Source organism: Aedes albopictus, chromosome 1 (genome assembly GCF_035046485.1).
Source record: "Aedes albopictus strain Foshan chromosome 1, AalbF5, whole genome shotgun sequence".
Classification (NCBI taxonomy): domain Eukaryota; kingdom Metazoa; phylum Arthropoda; class Insecta; order Diptera; family Culicidae; genus Aedes; species Aedes albopictus.
Genome location: NC_085136.1, coordinates 168,883,900 through 168,902,185, shown reverse-complemented (window position 1 = coordinate 168,902,185; position 18,286 = coordinate 168,883,900). Strand labels below are relative to the sequence as shown.

Sequence of the window (18,286 nt, the reverse complement as noted above, 5' to 3'; positions counted from 1 at the left end):
ACATTTTTACGCCGTAAATATAAGAGTAAGGATATGACGTTCTTGGTAATAATTGAAGGAAAAACAAGTTTGCCGAACACCTCATTTCAATATTAGGCTTCTGAACTGAGATATAGACAAATCAGTCAAATGATTGCCAGGTGATCGAAAACATCCTTGCATATTATATTAATCAGTAGTATACATCATCGAAACAAGAAACAGTATTGAACTTAAAGAGTTCCCAATGCAATGTCTGCAAACGTGCAAACAAATTAAAACCATATTTTCTTGTGTGATGAAGTACGATAAGTTGATATTTTTATTGTCATCAACAATCAGTTATCAAAACTTTCGAAAATAGCAAAAAATATAGTTGAGGCTTCCTTAATTGAACACTTTCCAAAACAAAAAAAAAATTAAACAATAAAGTATTCATGAGCACAAACTCTGGAAGTTTAAAGTTAGGCATTGATTTTCTTGGGAATTCGTAAATTGATCGAAAGTTCAACATAGAAACTCAATTTTCTAGCCAAAAAGTGACCAAATAGTGACTGAATAGTGTCACTATTTGGTCACTTTTTGGCTTATTTTGGTCACTAAAGTCACTATTATTTTGCCACCTGATCGCTACCAGCCCTGTACATAGCAGAAATCCCATGAGGAATTTCTGGAGTAAATTGCTGGGATTTTTCCCAGCATTTAAACATGAGCCATTCCTGGAGGTATTCCTGGATCCCAGCGAGAATTCAGGATTGCAGGAGAATTTTTAGCAGGAATTGCAGAAGGAATTCCTAGAATCTCAGGAGAAATTCCTACAGGACTTCCTGGGGGAATCCCAGTTGGTGTTCCTGCAGGAACTTCTGGAGGAAAACTACCACAAATCACAGTAGGCATTTCTGAAGTAATCTCTAAAGGAATCCTTGGAGAAATTCCTGAGGAAATTACAGAACGAACTTCTGGAAGAATTCCTGGAGACAGACAGTTCCCAAACACTCCGAGACCTGGTTTCAATTTGAAACTTCCAAAAAATTCGACGGGTTGCCATTTCTCATGATTCTTTAGGGCAATTGAACAGTTAACTCATTATCTCCCTTTCTCGTCTCTCTCTTCTCCCCCCAAACAGAGTTGTACAAGTTGACCGGTGAGGTGCTGGGCGAGGGCGCGTACGCTTCGGTGCAAACCTGCGTCAACATCTACACGGAGCTGGAGTACGCGGTGAAGATCATCGACAAGATTCCTGGCCACGCGCGGGCCCGCGTCTTTCGCGAGGTCGAAACCTTCCACCATTGCCAGGGCCACGCAAATATCTTGCAGCTATTGGAATTTTTCGAGGACGAGGAAAAATTTTACCTAGTGTTTGAGAAGATAAATGGCGGACCGCTGCTGGCCCGCATCCAGGAGAACGTGTGCTTCTCCGAGTACGACGCTGCGCTGATCATCAAGCAGATCGCGTCCGGGCTGGACTTTCTGCACAAGAAGGGCATCGCCCACCGGGACCTGAAGCCGGAGAACATCCTGTGCGTGTACCCGGACAAGCTCTGCCCGATCAAGATCTGTGATTTCGATCTCGGTTCCGGGATCAAGTTCACCACCAACATCTCGTCGCCAACGGCCACCCCGCAACTGTTGACACCGGTAAGTGAAAAAAAACATGTATATAAAATCCCAGAGTTGTCTGTCCTTCCGTCACGCTTTGAAATTTTTCAGAACATTATAGCGTCTATTTATTCACCCTTCTATGAACCTTACAAATGTGCAGATATGAACTGGGTACATTGTTATTCGCCTAAATGTATGCAAACATTACCATTTCCAAGTAATTTCCGTCATACAATGGCAAGCTTGAAATTATTTAGTAAGGTTTTAGTTCTTTTGAAAACTACGACGACGATTCACAGGTTGGTGAGCTCGTTCCATGTTTTTATTCTATTTTACAAATCGAGGAAAACGTAATTCTTATATACAATGCATAGATTTTAAAGTTTATTGAGTGAAAGATAAAAAAAATCATGAAATTTAGTTTGTTTTTACTTTTTTTGTAAAACAACGATATTTTACTATATATTGGTGAGCTCGTTCCATGCTTTTTCCTATTTTACTAATGGACCAATACATGCCATTTTCGAGTCTACATTGCATGCATTTTAAAGATTTTTTTTAATGAAATACGAATCTGGGATTTCGACTTGATTTCGTTTAAAAATAGTCAGGGCTTTCGACATGCTCATGCTCAAAAATACTAGAATAACAATTTGCTAATAAAAGTTACAGTATTACATAAAAGCAGCATGTCAGTCCTAATCAACTATTTGACTAACTGATTATGTCACTAGCCTCTACATCGAAGTAAGAATAATCTTCCCGAGATTAAAAATAACAGCGATCAACAACAACAGCTGTATACGACGCAATTTTTCAAATTTGCAGTTCCATCGATCTACTTACCACCACAGTACCAAACGAACCGCAGATAATTAGAAAGCATGCATCGCCGCCCGGTTCGACATTTGACTGCTCCGCTAAATATCGCTAATAATCGCAAACTCAGCGATTCCATCGTTCGTTGTTGACGTTCCGCTCGGGTGAAAGGTGATACTGTGTATATGTTATGACCGCCGACCAAGAGAGATGTTGCGCTCAGAAAGAGGAAGAAGGAAGTGTGTTTTGCACTTTCAACCACACGGGCGCAAAACAAAATCTAACTCCGTCCGCTCCTAGCGGTGTTGAGTGGTTGTTGTCCTCGTCGGCTGTCCTCAGCTGCTGGGGCCGCGATTTTACATTCTCGTATTTACTAGCACGCGATTAGATAAGCTCTCCTCCTCTCTACCTATGAGGGAAGTGAGAGTTCGAACAACATTGACTAAACGGACGACATTGTGTGATTATAAAACACCGTGCAACCCTTGTGATTTGCTTGCTTTGAGCAATAACTTCGAAAAACATGAACTCAGCCTAGGGCTAAAAATGTCATTAATAAAAAAGGTTATAAACTCTGTTACTTCCATATGTTAAATTATATGAAGAAAATACATTTCAGGAATAGTAATGTCATTCAGACAACATAAAATTACAGTCGCACCTCCATGAGTCGATGTTCCTTGACTCGATATCGACTCATGGAGGTAATTTTTTCCATACTGAAAAATAATTTCTGGGTTACTATGATGGTCCCCCAAAAAAGCTTCCCAAAGGATTTTAGTTCCACTACTCGATATTTCCTTGAGTCGATGGTCCCTTCAATATCGACTCATGGAGGTTTTACTGTAATAAATTGTGGATTGCACAAAAGATTGAAAGTTCATTGGAACAACATTAGTATTTATCTGCATACAGTAGTTTTTCTTTGAAAGAGAAAAAAACGCCCGTCGATTGCTGTGCTCAAACTTCACCACTCGCCTGGTCCAGATTAGCGGGGCTCCACGGTAATATATTATGACATGCAGGAAAACACGTCCGTTCATTGGTCGTTTCAATTAGGAAAGGTTTGTCTTTTCGTTCGTCAACAGAGTAAAATTTAAATGACCTCATTGTTGACTGATTTTGAGTGATAAGCATATTGATAATTTATCGAACAGTGTGCATAACGAAAATAACTAATCAATTGATTATACACATTGAAATGTAATAGATATACCTTGTTTGGAACAGCTTGGCTCGTTAAGATTGTGCACTGCAGGAATTCAGTCCTTAGCATCTACAGCCGTTACAGTAGTTGCATTAGCTACAAACTGAAACATTGATGATCAACCATAAACAGGATATTTTTACGAGTTATTTTCAATGTAATGCTACTTAATCAACCATGCTTAGTGGACATTTGTAGAGATAAATTGGTATTACTTCATATTTTTGGGATATTCTTGGTCATCTTAACTGTCATGGAGCTGAGCTCTTGGAAATCTTTAACCGGAACACAATGGTAATTCGCGAATTTTTGGACAGGCGTTTCATGACATTTATAGGATTTTAGGGGTCTTCCAATGAAATTTCAAGGGGTATCATTTCATTTCAACATGGCGCTTTAGGAGATTTCGGGTGCTTTCCGGACGTGTCAGGGATGTTTTAGTGGACTTTTAAGATCAAGACGTATCAAGATGTTTCAAAGCGTTTCAAGCGGCATCTGAGAAGTTTTCGAGGAATTTCTGTGGGCTTCCATGAGAGTGGCAAAAGGTTTAAACAGGGTTATCAAGGCGTTGCAAGGTGTTTTATGTGGTTTTGAATGGTTTCATGGGATCTCAGGGCGGTTTCAATGGGGTTTCATAGTGGGTTCCGCGGAGATACCAGAAACCTTTTAAAGTGGTTTCTGGGATGTTTCAGTGAGGTTGCAAGGCGTTTCAGAACATTTCCGGGAAGTTTCAGTGGCGTTTAAGGTCTTTGCCGAGATGTTTCAAGACATATCAAGATGTTTCATGTGATTTCAGGTACCGCAAAACAAGGTCAGAATTGATCACTTATTAAGACGAATCATTATTCAAAAAGTTAACTTACACATATCGTATCGTATTTGATTACTACTGCACGATACTTGTAGGGTGGGGCAGGGCAAGATGGGTCGCGGGGCAAGATGGGTCAGTGCCATTTTTGGGCGCATTACTTATGTTTTGATTATGTTAATAATTTTGTTAGATGACCAGCATGAATATACAAAAGTTTGGGGCATTGATTGAAAAATTATTCACTCTCATTGGAAATAAAATGTTTTTTAGCCATTTTTCTTATGCGATACATTCCATATAATCTCCATATAAACGGCCGCGGGGCAAGATGGGTCACCTTCAATTTTGAACATATTTTTGGAGCATTCAAAAGATAATTATTTTTTATTACAAGACTATCTCATAAATGACTTCAATCAAGCGGAATGAACGCTCAAAATTATAACATAAAATTATGATAATTTTTTAGTGAAAACATCGATTTCCAAGTCGCCTTAGGATCACTCAAATCGTAAAGTTTTTTATATTCCAAATAAATTTATAAAATGTTTACTAGTAGCTCTTGTTTACTCAGTATGGATATGGAGCGTATATGCATGCGGAACAAATCTTATATTTTGACGTTTTTCGTTGAGAAAATGTGAATTACTTAAAAGGTGACCCATCTTGCCCCGCACTTTTTTCACGGCGCAAAATCGATCACTTTTTAAAACTGCTTGTTTAATATCATATTTTGTATTTATTGAACTTTTTATCGAGTTTTAACATAGCTAACTAGTGTAATAAAGAGTAGCGAACGAATACAAACCAATACGATTTGTATTTACAAAGTTATGGTGGTCCATCCTTAGGTGACCCATCTTGCCCCGCCCCACCCTAAGTATGCATACAAACTATACTACTATATTTCGACCAGAGATCAATTTGACCCCAATTTTGTCATTCATGAGTTCTTCATAAAGAGCTTAAAACAACATGTGAATAGCATGATATGATATCATATCAAAATATGCCGTTCGCTTGTCATTTATCAAATTTGGAAGAAAAACTACTGAATGTCTTATTTTGCTATCATAACAAATTTTGCAATTGGTGAGATATTGTTGACCTGTTACGAGTTTGATGAACCATCGCAGTTTGGAACTTATCAAGAACAACAAAATGACAAAATTTTGGTTATTCTAACGGTAACTTTTGATCGTATTTTTAGTTGTCAGGCGAATAACTAATTTTGATATTGTTCTGTTTTCAATAACTCAATAATGGTATATTTTGCAATTCTCAACCTTAATTTTTTTTGTGCTTGGTTTGCTGCCGTTCTAAGCATATCTGTCCCATGTTGATTTTCAGCATTTTTCACTTTTTTCCTTCTATCAGTATAATTGTATGTGTACTTTTATGTAAACTTGTAAAAGTCCTTAGTGTGTTCTGAAATTTCGAAAAAAAATACCAAGCCATATTGTCCCATTGTTGCATTTCCAAGCATATCTGTCCCACTACAAGAAATACAGTCAAAAACTGCGAAAAGCAAGCGTAGAAATTTCAAAATTGCGTTGTGTTTCACAGCATAACTGTCCCGCTGGGAAGTATTTATTCAAAAATGAAATGTTTTTATTTGCGTTAAAGAAAGGAAACTTCACTGATTCCACTTCAGATATAATCCATTTTAATAGAAATACGGCTGCGTGTGCCATTGTGGTACTGTCTTGTTGGTCACTTAGAAAAATACGTTATTAACTTTAATCGCAGTTTTCTCAGTTGCACATTTTTGAACATGGTACAGATATGCTTAGAACGGCAGTTTGCCATTGTCAAAATTTGACATTCTTCAGCTATTTCATAGAACAACGTCAGTTATTATTTTTGCCCATTTGTCACTTATTTCAAACAAACCAATGACAAATTTTACCATTCAGTAATTCTTTTTGAATAGTAAAACTTGCAATTGTTTTCTAATTCTTTTCTGCTCGGGATGGCACAAATCCCCAAAATGGAGGATAACGTGCCTATGGAGCCGGCCTTCTGATACCCCTGGAGCATCGCTAGAACACCTCTGAGACACCCTAGAACGCCCCTGTACACACATAAGACTCCAGGAACACCCCTGGAATCCTTGGGGGCTCCTGAAATCCCTTGAAACAACCTTGAAGACTTTTGAAACGCCTTAAAGTTTTTGCAACCCCCTGGAACACCCCGAAAGGTTCCAGGAATGCATTTGAAACCCCATGAGATCGCTGCAACACCTCTGAAACCTCCTGAAAGGCCTGAAATCCCCTGCGTCATCGCGGGAGCATTCCGAACCCTCTTGCTTCCTGAAACAACCTGGAACGTCCCTGACTCTCCTGAAGTCCTCTGCCCCTGCTGTAAATTTTTACCTCACGAGTGCTCATCATAACTTATGGCCCGTTTACATATTTGCTAATTCAGCGCGATAATTCATTTTCGAGCAGTATTGGCGCCAATTTAGCGCAATGTAAACACTTTTTCGCAGACAATAAAATTAGCATGATAAAATCAGAAGCTTCTGAATTCGGTGCTAAAACTAGTGGACAATAATAAGGATATTAGATTGTCCGACACAATTAGCATCATGTAAACGGTCTGCTAGACGAATTGTCAGCTAATTATGCCATCATGCCAATTTTATTGGCAGATAGGGAAGTGTTTACATTACGATAGTTTGGTACCAACACAGTCGGACAATTTATTGTCCCAGATTTAGCAGCTAAATTTTTAGCGGCAATGTAAACGATACTAGCGTGGAATAAATTGTCCGACAGAATATTGTCACGCATTATTATCACATATAGGGCCATTATCAATTATGTTCTAACCGCTTGCGATTGAACTGTGCACTGCTAATCGATGATCAGATGCAAAGAGGTGACAAAACGAGCGTGATGTAACTCCCATACGATTTGGTACACATCTAACAGTGCTGCCACTCGCGCGCCTGAGCAGCCGAACCTCATCGAATGGGTTGGTTGTAGAGGCTACGGCACGAAGGCTCGACATGTCCACAGATGCAACTTTCGCATATACCAATAAAAGTTTCTAGCCGACTATGCTTGGCGATGTGCTCACCGACATCATCGAAAGCGATGACAAGAAATGCAACTGTTTAATGGCGAAAAAAAAAACAATAATACTGATTTGCATCGAGTCTGATCGTGTGCAATTCGTACGGTAGGTTGTTTTGGCAAACCGAAAGAGGGTGAAACTCTTCGTTGGCGAATGTTTTCATTGAATAGCAAGCTTGCTTGAAATCCTTCAAAACACTCTGGATTGCCCCTGAAACCACCTAGAACCCATCTGAATTCCCCTGACATTCCTTGAAACGCCGGTTCTCTTCTACACTGGCGTAGTCGTTTTCTCCGTTGCCGAGGTGTTTCATACCTACGTTCTCCACGGCATTGAAGTGCTTATCAAAGTGCTGCTTTCACCTTTCGATCATCTCACGTCCGTCTATCAACATGCTCTCATTCATATCCATGCAAATTTCGACTCGCGGCACGAAGCCATTGTGGAGTGCGTTGAGCTTCTGGTAGACAAGACGCGACTGGTAGAACTTCCGTTTTTCTTAAGAACGACACAGCAGCTCCATTTTGTCGCCTTCCGCTTCTTCCGACCAGTGTTTTTTTTAGCTAAACTTCGAAGCGAATACGTAGAATACGTGGATCAACTCCAGAGACAATCCTTGGAAAAGACTTTCAGGATGCTTTCGTGGAAGAACTCTACATTGAATCCCTTGACTAAGTGTGGAAAGATTCCTTGATGGAATTCCAGTAAAAGAACTCCAGACTCACAAAATAAAAGAGGGATGTCGAAGAGAATTTCTGAGAAACTTTGAAACAAATACTTCAAAGAACTTCAAAAGGACTCTCCAGATGACCTCGAAGAGAAACGCTTGGAAGAATACCAGGAGGAACGCCAAAAGAAATTCGGTGAAAAATGTACGAAGAATGCACATGAGGCACTTCAGAAAGAAAACTCCAAGAGCAATGTCTGGAGGAACTGATGTACCACAATCCTTAAGGGAAATTCCAAGAAAAGTGCCTGGTAAAACTCAGGGAATAAGCCATAAAGGATTGCTAGAGATAATAGCAATAACAAACTGATCAATTTATGAATGAAATTAAACCGCATGAATGGTGTTTGCATTTTTGCGTTTCTTAAATCGAAAAATTTCATAAAGTTTTTGTATAGATTATGCTATTGAAAATTGATAAATTTTCCTGAGAATGAAGTAAAAGCTATGGTATCTTTAGCATGATGTTTAATGCGGTTACAGAGTCACTTGCCCACGGCAGACCATACATGCAGCAGCGTCTGCGCAAGTTCATGAACATATTGAGTTGTAGAAAGAGCAAGATACTAAGCAAGAGGAAAGGGACAGACCAGAGATTAAACTCAGGACGTTCTGTATACAAATCAGAGCGATAATCAAAAATCCTCCAAGCTTGTCTAGCATTCATTCATTTATTTAGTTAACATCAAATTCATGATAATACTGAATCAACAATTTGCCGCCATAATACTCGATTTGCAGCTGCAGCTCTCCAACGTCGGTCACGCCCAACACTCGCCAGATCACGCTCCACCTGGTCCGCCCATCGTGCTCTCTGCGCTCCACGCCTTTTTGTACCAACCGGATGGTTAGCAAACACCAACTTTGCAGGGTTGTTGTCCGGCATTCAAGGATGGGAAAAAAATCATTAATTTATTGCGTATCCCTCACTCACATCCACGCACAATCTGATGCGAGTGTGCTTCTCCCCCAGCCAAGCAAAACCTTTCTACTTTCATTGCCCATTCCTTCCAATCGCCGAGCACCGGGCGACGCAAGCAACGGCGGCCGAATGAATCGCTACCGAATCTGAGTGCCGAAGCCGAACGAACCAATATTGAACGAATGTTTGCGTTCTGAGTCGGGTGCGAGAGCATTCGTTTTGGAACGTTCATTTAGCGTTCAGTGGAAGCATTCAGTACTGGGAATTGAATCAGTGAGTGCGTTTTGATTCAATCAGCTGAATGCCACTCGGTAGTTGAGAGAGCAAACGTTCTTTTCGTATACACCGATGCAAGCTGATTCATTTCGCTCTCTATTTATTTCTCTCCTGATTCGCTTCGTTGGCGTCGGTGGCGAGCCGTTCGTGCTGCGTTCGTTCTTAGTGCGCCGTGCTCTCACTCAGTATTGGGTTGTTGGCGTTCTTTTTGCTAGTTTGCATCGCCGGCATTCGGGTGAGCGAATGAGTTTTCCCATGCTTGCCGGCATTCTTGCAACATGCCCTGCCCACCGTATCCTTCCGGCTTTGGCTACCTTCTGGATGCTGGGTTCGCCATAAAGTGCAGCGAGCTCGTGGTTCATCCTTCTCCGCCACACACCGTTCTCCTGCACGCCGCCGAAGATCGTCCTTAGCACCCGTCGCTCGAAAACTCCGAGTGCTTGCATGTCCTCCTCGAGCATCGTCCACGTCTCGTGCCCGTAGAGAACCACCGGTCTTATTAACGTCTTGTACATGGTACATTTGGTGCGGGGGTGAATCTTTTTTGACCGCAGTTTCTTCTGGAGCCCATAATAGGCACGACTTCCACTGATGATGCGCCTTCGTATTTCACGGCTCACGTTATTGTCAGCCGTTAGCAAGGAACCAAGGTAGACGAATTCTTCTACCACCTCGAAAGTATCCCCGTCTATCGTAACATTGCTGCCAAGGCTTGTCCTGTCTCGCTCAGTCCCACCTACCAGCATGTACTTTGTCTTAGCCGCATTCACCACCAGTCCGACCTTTGCTGCTTCACGTTTCAGGCGGGTGTACTGTTCTGCCACCGTTCCAAATGTCCTAGCAATAATATCCATGTCATCCGCAAAACATACAAATTGGCTGGATTTCGTGAAGATCGTACCCCGGCAAGCTTGTCTAGCATTTATGTTTTTTTTTTGGTAACAGAGCATTAAATGAATCTTTGTTACAAAATAATGTTAACACGTATATCACACCATGTGAACTAGCTTCCACGTTGTTTATAATACTAAAAGCTAGGAAATCAGGTGTACCACTCTCCTCCCATAGTGTATCGCCATCGCATCGGAGGTGCCATTATCCTTTCACCGAACATGTACTACGAAGCTATCGATGGCAAAGTCCGAAAAACACCCTCAACGCTAATAGCTGCTCCACTACCACTTTTGTAGTCGTCGCCATCGCAGTCGTTGCTTAGTAATGCGGCGGGCGAGGAACGCTATGATCGCGTATGAAGGTGAAAGTTTTGCGATGTTGCACCCAGTAGGTAGGTACCTACCTAGTTCGGTACATACACTACATTCATTCTAGCACAGCCACCCGAGAGGAGAGGAGAGTGTGAACCAGACCGTCCGACCGATAGACAGACTGATAGAGCTCGCGGCTCATTGGCCTCGCGGAGCAAAGCACATTTTCCGACATATTGTTCCTCTACTAACTACTACAACACGTAGTGTCTACTGCAGTCGGTCGGAGAGTGGGCGCCTTTCGCACATAGTGGCTGCATTTTTCGAATTGGTTTGGTAGCGATTTATACAATTATAGTGCAGTCGTCGCTAGCTGCTAGGGTATCAACCAACAACCGTGATGGAGAGTTCCCAAAACCGGTAATTGCCGCGTGGTGGAACCGGCTCCAGTTGTTGGAGGGATAATTTGAATTTGCAAATTGCGTTCATACCAAACTGTGCGCCGCTGCAGATGCAGTGGGCTGTGAAACAGGAGTTATTTCTTTGGCGAATCATAAGTTTATATTGTGCTTCACGTATAAATGCAAATGTGACGCGGTTGCTCGCGTATCAAGATTATACTGTTGTTGACCCCCAAAGGAAACATGTCTGTCTGGAATCACTCAGTTAATAATAGTAAATACTGTCCAAACTGTCATGAAACTCAGTACGTTAATTCTATAACTGTAAATATAACAGTTTTCGCAACGAATCACAACATTGCACAACTTTCCGAGAAACGTATACTTCTCGCAATCTTTAAGACATTTTAAAGCTATTCCAGTTTAATCGAACTACCATGGAGTACAAAACTACAGGTTTCCACCTGTACACGGGAACAAAATCTGGTAGCCAAAACTGGCAAAATGAATCACGATTTCAAGAAAAATTTGTTTATTTTTATGTCATGATATCATGACTCATTTTGTCGTAACGTAATGAACGGCAACGATGAAAACATGAGCATAATTCAAATATGACTCAAGTATGAAGAACATGATATGATTCATGATTGGGGTCTCCAGTTAGCCTAATGGTTAAGGCTATGGATCGCCAATCCGGAGACGGCAGGTTCGATTCCTGTTCCGGTCGGGAAAATTTTCTCGACTCCCTGGGCATAGTGTATCATTGTGGCTGCCTCACAATATTCAGATTCATGCAATGGCAGGCAAAAAAGCCCTTCAATTAATAACTGTGGCAGTGCTCAAAGAACACTAAGTTGAAGTGAGGCAGGCCAAGCCCCGGTGGGGACGTAGAACCATAAAGAAGAAGAAGAAGAATGATTTATGATTATTGATATTGTTATTTATGATTCATGTCTAGTAAATTTTTAATACAAAATGTTAACATTATCGAGTGTTTGAAGGCTCAGTTTTCAAGGCAGCTTTCAGCAGCTTTAAGTGAAATATCAAGAAATCCTATATGTACATATCAATTTTGCAAACAAACCTTAGAGGCACAAACATGGCCACAAATCTGATGAACGATTAATCGTACAACGCTGCATTTGTTTATCCTGGCCTTGCTCATTTGCATTAAGAGACAGATCATCCACATCACACGCATTCATATTTTCTTAATGCGTGTTCTTGAAAACGTAAGTAGGGATTCAAGTCAGCACCCATGCTGCCATGTTGGTATTATACGATATTTAACCTTAACATCAAATCCAATGATGATGATTAACCTGGGCTTGTTAGGGGAATATCTGTAAATAAAAAGAAAATCGAGTTAAGTACGGTTCCTTTGAATTCCACTAAGAATTTGCATCCTTTGACAGATACGTATTTCGACCTCAACTGTAAGGTCGTCTTCAGTGTCTTGTACTTGACTCGACTCAAGTACAAGGACTCGACTCAAGGAGTCGAGTCAAGTACAAGACACTGAAGACGACCTTACAGTTGAGGTTGAAATACGTATCTGTCAAAGGATGCAAATTCTTAGTGGAATTCAAAGGAACCGTACTTAACTCGATTTTCTTTTTATTTATCAAATCCAAGTTCAAGAGCATCACGTGGGTTATAAGCCTGCTGCTTGTCAGAAATCGGTATGGCAACGACAGGTAGGACTGACCAAGCTAACGTAATGTACTGGACGATCTTTAGCTGCTCCGTTTTCCAGCAGTTTTGTCTAAATTTTAACCTAAAACAATGCTTATTTGCTGTTTCCGAGAACAAATCAATAATTTCATCAGAAAACAAATGAAAACTTTCAATGTTGCTAGAAAGTTTTGATTCTCGGCTCCATCTCTTTATCTTGTACACAAAAAAAAACGCTTGAGTATTTTTTTGATAGTTTACCGTTTTAAATTCAGAAAATATGAAAATAAACTACATTTTCATATCTCATTGTCTGAGCCTTGACTGAGATTGACATTGCGGATGGGCTTGCATTGCGTAAAGTTTAGCGTCGCCAAAAACCGCTATTTTGATTCATGGCTCGAAGTCATGTCTACAAAAATCAGACTCATTATTTCATCACTCAGCGTTATGATTTCATGACTCATGATAAAACGAGTAAGCATCATGATAATTTAATTCTGAATATGAAAATTGCTTCGCAAAACGCGTTACTTACGCAATCATGGCTTCTTGTCATGAAAAAGGTTATGATTGTTAGTGACAACCATCGTGTTTTGATATCTAATAAAGTTCACAGATTTAACAACATTTATATCAACAAATAAAAAATAAGTTTTCGAGTGTGTAGTGTTTACTTCTTTCGAGCATGATCTGTAGTAGAGAATGGTCCAAAACATTTTTTTCTCTAATGCTGTAGATTTTTGCTGGAAGCTTGTAATTTTGTGAAGAAGGTGATGATTTCTTCCGATGATTTATTTAACTTTGAAAATCAAGAAGGATTTTGCAAAATCGTGCTAGGATATCAAGAAGAATCATCTGAATCAAGTACATGTTTCCGACTATTTGACGATTCCGATAAAGGGATTCTTAAGAAATTACGTCATAATTTCTCTCTGGAAAATCCTCGGAGATTCTCACAGCGCTCCTTCCGATTGTTTTACGGCATTTTCCTCAGTGTTCAGTCTTCAATTCCTCGTGGAGATGTTTCCGAATTCCTACCGGCATTTTTTCAAGATTTGAATAATTCTTTCCGGGATTCCCCATTCAACCTCTTCCCAATGATTCCTTGTTCCGAAAATATCCCCAATCCCTTCTCAAGGATACTTCTTCCAGGAGTCCTTAATTCCGACCAGTTTTTCCTGACATTCACCATTAGGATTCTGTAGAACTTCTTTCTAGAATTTATTTCAGAATCTTTCCCGGTATTGTTCCCAGAGTCCATCCTGAGATTGCCCCGGAGTTTCTCCTGCGTTTAACCCAGAGATGGATTTATCACGACAACTCTTTATGAGTTTCTCTCAGGGTGTTAACGCACATTTTCTCTTAGAGTTTCTCTCGTGATTCCTCTTCCGGTGGTTCACTCCGGGATTCCCCCAGAAGTTTTTCGCACGATTTCTCTCGGATTTATCACAGAAGTTATTATTGGGATTTCTACTAGAGTTCCTTATAAAATTTCTTTGTTTAAGAATTTCTGCAGGATTTTTTTTAAAGGTTTAGCTGTATTGATCTTAGCGTTCCTAAGAAGATTGTTCTTTTTGTAATTTCTTCAAACTTTCTTCTAGAACTTTCTTTCAGAGCTATCTCCCAGGATTTCTACAGCAGTTTTTATTCCGGGATATTTCTTCAAGATTTTCTTCGAATTTCTCTTGTCACCTGAGATTTCTAACTTCTAGGAGATTCCTTTCTCCCGGGACTTGTGGTTCCTTCTGGCTATTTTCTGGGGCTTCCTGGATGTCATTCCGATTTTTCTCTAGTTTTTTTTTTGTCCGAGGTTTCTTCCATAGTTCTTCCGAAGGCTTTTTCTCGTAGTTGTTCCCAAGATTTATTGCAGTGATCATTCTGTTTTTTTTAGAGATTTTCCCAGGGTTGCTCCCAGAGTTCTTTCCGGAATCCCTACGAAAAAATATTTTTTTTCTTAAGATACGGACAAGTTCAATGCTTCCTGTGAGCGTTTTCACTCTTTGAAGGAAGCACAAATTTGACATATATTCTCCCGAGTTGTTCTAAGGATAGCTACTGGAACTGTTCCAAGAATTTTCCAGGCAGTGGCGATTCCCTAGCCTCAAATCTTCCTGTTCAACGATTAGATTCTTGTTTTTTTTTTAACAAATTGGCTTGTAATTGGTAGAAAATGACGAGAATAACTGTTTCCGTCTATTATGAATTTGATTATGATCCTGAATTCTCCGCAAATGCAAGTTTTGAGTTCGTTGAACAGGTAAAAAGTGAGGTTACGAGAAGCCACTGTTTCTAGGTGTTCCCCAGAGGTTAAAATACACATAAATAAAAACTAAAAAAAAAAATGTTCCCCAGAGAATTGTTTCAGAAGTTCAGGGTAAGATACCTTTACCTTTTGGAGCTTAAAATCGTTTGTTTTTATACACGCTTAAACTGAATACCGAATTCAGTTGTTTCAATTTCGGTAGCAGTTCAAATTACCGAATGTTTCGAGAATACAGGCGTGTTCCAGAGGATTTCAGGGGGTTCAGTTGCGTTCCAGCGAGTTTCATGGGATTTCAGGGGCGTTCCATGCGTGTTCCAGAAGGTCTCAGGAGGCTCCAGATGTGTTCCATTGGGTTTTTGGAGCGTTCCTTGAGGCTCCATGGGATATCAATGTCTTCCAAGGGGTTTCAGGAGATCAAAGGGATTTTTAGGAACGTACCAAGGATTTCTAGAGGTGTTCCAGGGTTTCAGAATCAGTAAAGTTCCAGGGGATTTCAGGAGGTTCCAGGGATGTTCGAGGAAGTATGAGGAAAGTTCCAGACCAGAGGGTTTCGGAGGAATTCCGGGTGATTTCAGGGGCATTCTCGGTTTTTCAGGGGCGTTCCAAAGAGGGTTTCAGAGGTGTTCCAGTGTGCTTCAGGAACGTTTCAGGTGGAATCCATGAGCGTTCCAAGGAGTTTCATGGGTTTCATGGATGTTACAGTGGGCTAAAGAGAGTTTCAGGAGCAGTTTTGGAGTTTCAAGATATTTCAGGAGTGTTTTAGGAGGTTTCGGGGCGTTCCAAGGGTGTTCTAGAGGCCTCATGGCATACTTCAGGTAGCTTCAGGGAGTTTTGGGGCGTTCCAGGTGATTCCTGGGGCTTTCAGGGGCATTCCAGGGGGATTCAGAACTAAAAATTAGATACATATGTTTTATTTTCTCTTTAGAATGTGTCATCTAGAGGAATTGAAATCTGATGGGATATGAAAACATAAGAAGTGACTGAATCACAGGATATTTTTTACTACCGTCTGAAAAAAAGCATGTCAGTACTAACCATTGGTGAAGTACTCTACAGTGATAGACATTCGTTTAGCCGAGAACAAAAAAAGTATCAGGAAACTCATACAAAAGATTTTATGATAAAACTTTTTTATCGTAGTGATAGTATCTAGTATCTAGTACAGTTTTATAAAAATGTGATACAATAAACTTACATATACACTGAAACAAAACCGAGGGTAAAAACCCTTCAAATGTCATTTTTTGCCTAGACATTCGTTTAGCCGAGGTAAATGAAAAATTGGTCTTCAATAGATTTTGTGCAATTTCGTGAGTATATTTCGAGGAAATACTCCAAGGCATTAAGTTTATGACGTGTTAGCAAGATATTTGATCTTAAAAGTTTATTTATTTGTGAAATTATAAAAAAATGACCCGATAAGGAGAAGCGATGATAAACAAATTTATTTAAGAAAACTGATTTCTGTAAACACTCAAACGTAAGCTAGATTAGCAGTTTTGAAAATATGGCACAGAATTATTGTAAGAAATGTTCAAATTATTGCATAAAATGTCATGAAAAAAATAATTGGTTTTTGGTTGGTTAAACTTTAAAATGGGATTGATAAAAGCTAAAATAAATAGTTCTGCGTTGAAAAAAGGACGTGCCCTAATGTCTGTGGAGTATACCTGTTTGATACTACCATTACTAAATGAGTGAGAAGACTGCAAAGTGAAGGAACTGCAAGAAGTGTCAGATTTTTTGTACCCTGTTTATTCAAAAGCAAATGCTCATACAAAAATGCAAGATTTGGTCAAATAATTGGCTTATTTCATACAATCTGTAGAAATATATTAAAAATGAGTGTTAGTTGTGAACCACATTCATTTTTAACATAATTTATTTGAAAAGAATGTCTAAATAATGAAACAAGTAGGTCATGCTAGAAATTTGAATGCTTTCGGTGCCATTTCTCAAAATATGAGCCGTCCAATGTATATTATTTCAGCCAGAATACAGTCTAGAAGATATTGGGAGCTATTAGAAGACGTAATAGTAGTAAACGCTGTGATTTATGCAAGTGAAACCATCATATTTCATCAAAACAATACTTAAATACGTGATTTTTTGATGGTTTACGTTATTTTTTCTGTTAAAAACGTTGTTTTTCATAAATTTTCAACTTGCTCTGGTCAAGAAACATTCATTAGATTCTTTTGAAACACTTTCGATAAAAATAACTACATCAAATCTCAATTGGGAAACATTTAAAATATTATGACATATTTATATGAGATGCATGCAAAATTTATATGGCAACACTTCCAAAAACGATCTAATTCATGATTTACAAGTCGATCTCTAATGCAGATCACCATTCAAAATGACTTTGTTGGATATTTCTCGAAATTTGATAGTTTTTTATTATGGAATTCTAAAAATTGTAGAATTCGGCTAAACGAATGTCTAGGCAAAAAATGACATTTGAAGGGGGTTTACCCTCGTTTTTGTTTCAGTGTATATGTAAGTGTGATGTATCACATTTTTATAAAACAGTACTAGATATACTATCACTACGATAAAAAAGTTTTATCATAAAATCTTTTGTATGAGTTTCCTGGCACTTTTTTGAAATTTTTTTAGCCTCGGCTAAACGAATGTCTATCACTGTATCATGAGTGTATGCTTCTTATTAATCCCTTGTAGAACTTGAAGTATTGATTTCGCAGATAGTTCGGATGTTGTCAATTATCTCATAAAATTCTAAAACACAGAAGCACTGAGCGAGGCCCGCTTCCGCGTTACTCCTCTTTCATTGGATTGTGTAATTTGGATCCTCTCAGTTTAACCCACTGGCCACTAGCCGTGACACAGCAGTTATAGTTTTCCCCCCATCAAGTCGGTATTTTCGAGTTGTCAAAAATATCAGGATACATGACATGTGTCTATTAGCAGCGTGTGATGGTATGATAACCACACGTTGCAACGAACGTGCTCCAAGTGTTATGCAAACTTTGAAAACCATTATTGTTACTGCCGCGGCTAGTGAATACGGTCGCATATCGTATGAGCTAGGGATTTTTAGTGAGTAACTAACGGTAGGTGTTTGCTCTATTAATGGATTTTCACCGATCAAAAAGAACGAACGAACGAACGAAAAAAATTGGCGTCAATCATACTGCTTGGGACAATGTAGTTAAGCCCCGATCGGAGTTGGAACTTCCACTGATGACACGCTGCCGGTTTTAAAAATAGAGACAAGAAGGTATTTATGTTGAACATATTACCTTCCGAAAATATTTTGGCACATGAACTGTGTACTACGAGTTGT

At 39.5% G+C, this 18,286-nt stretch overlaps 1 protein-coding gene across 1 annotated transcript in view; it reads left to right on the top strand.

Annotated features, from left to right (window-relative positions):
* The window catches only part of LOC109431109 (uncharacterized), a 99,301-nt gene that overhangs the window by 47,811 nt on the left and 33,204 nt on the right, over window positions 1-18,286 (top strand). Inside the window, exon 3 of the mRNA XM_019707281.3 lies at window positions 1,106-1,617. Coding sequence (XP_019562826.2) covers window positions 1,106-1,617 — 512 coding nt within the window. The remainder of the gene's footprint in view (window positions 1-1,105; window positions 1,618-18,286) is intronic.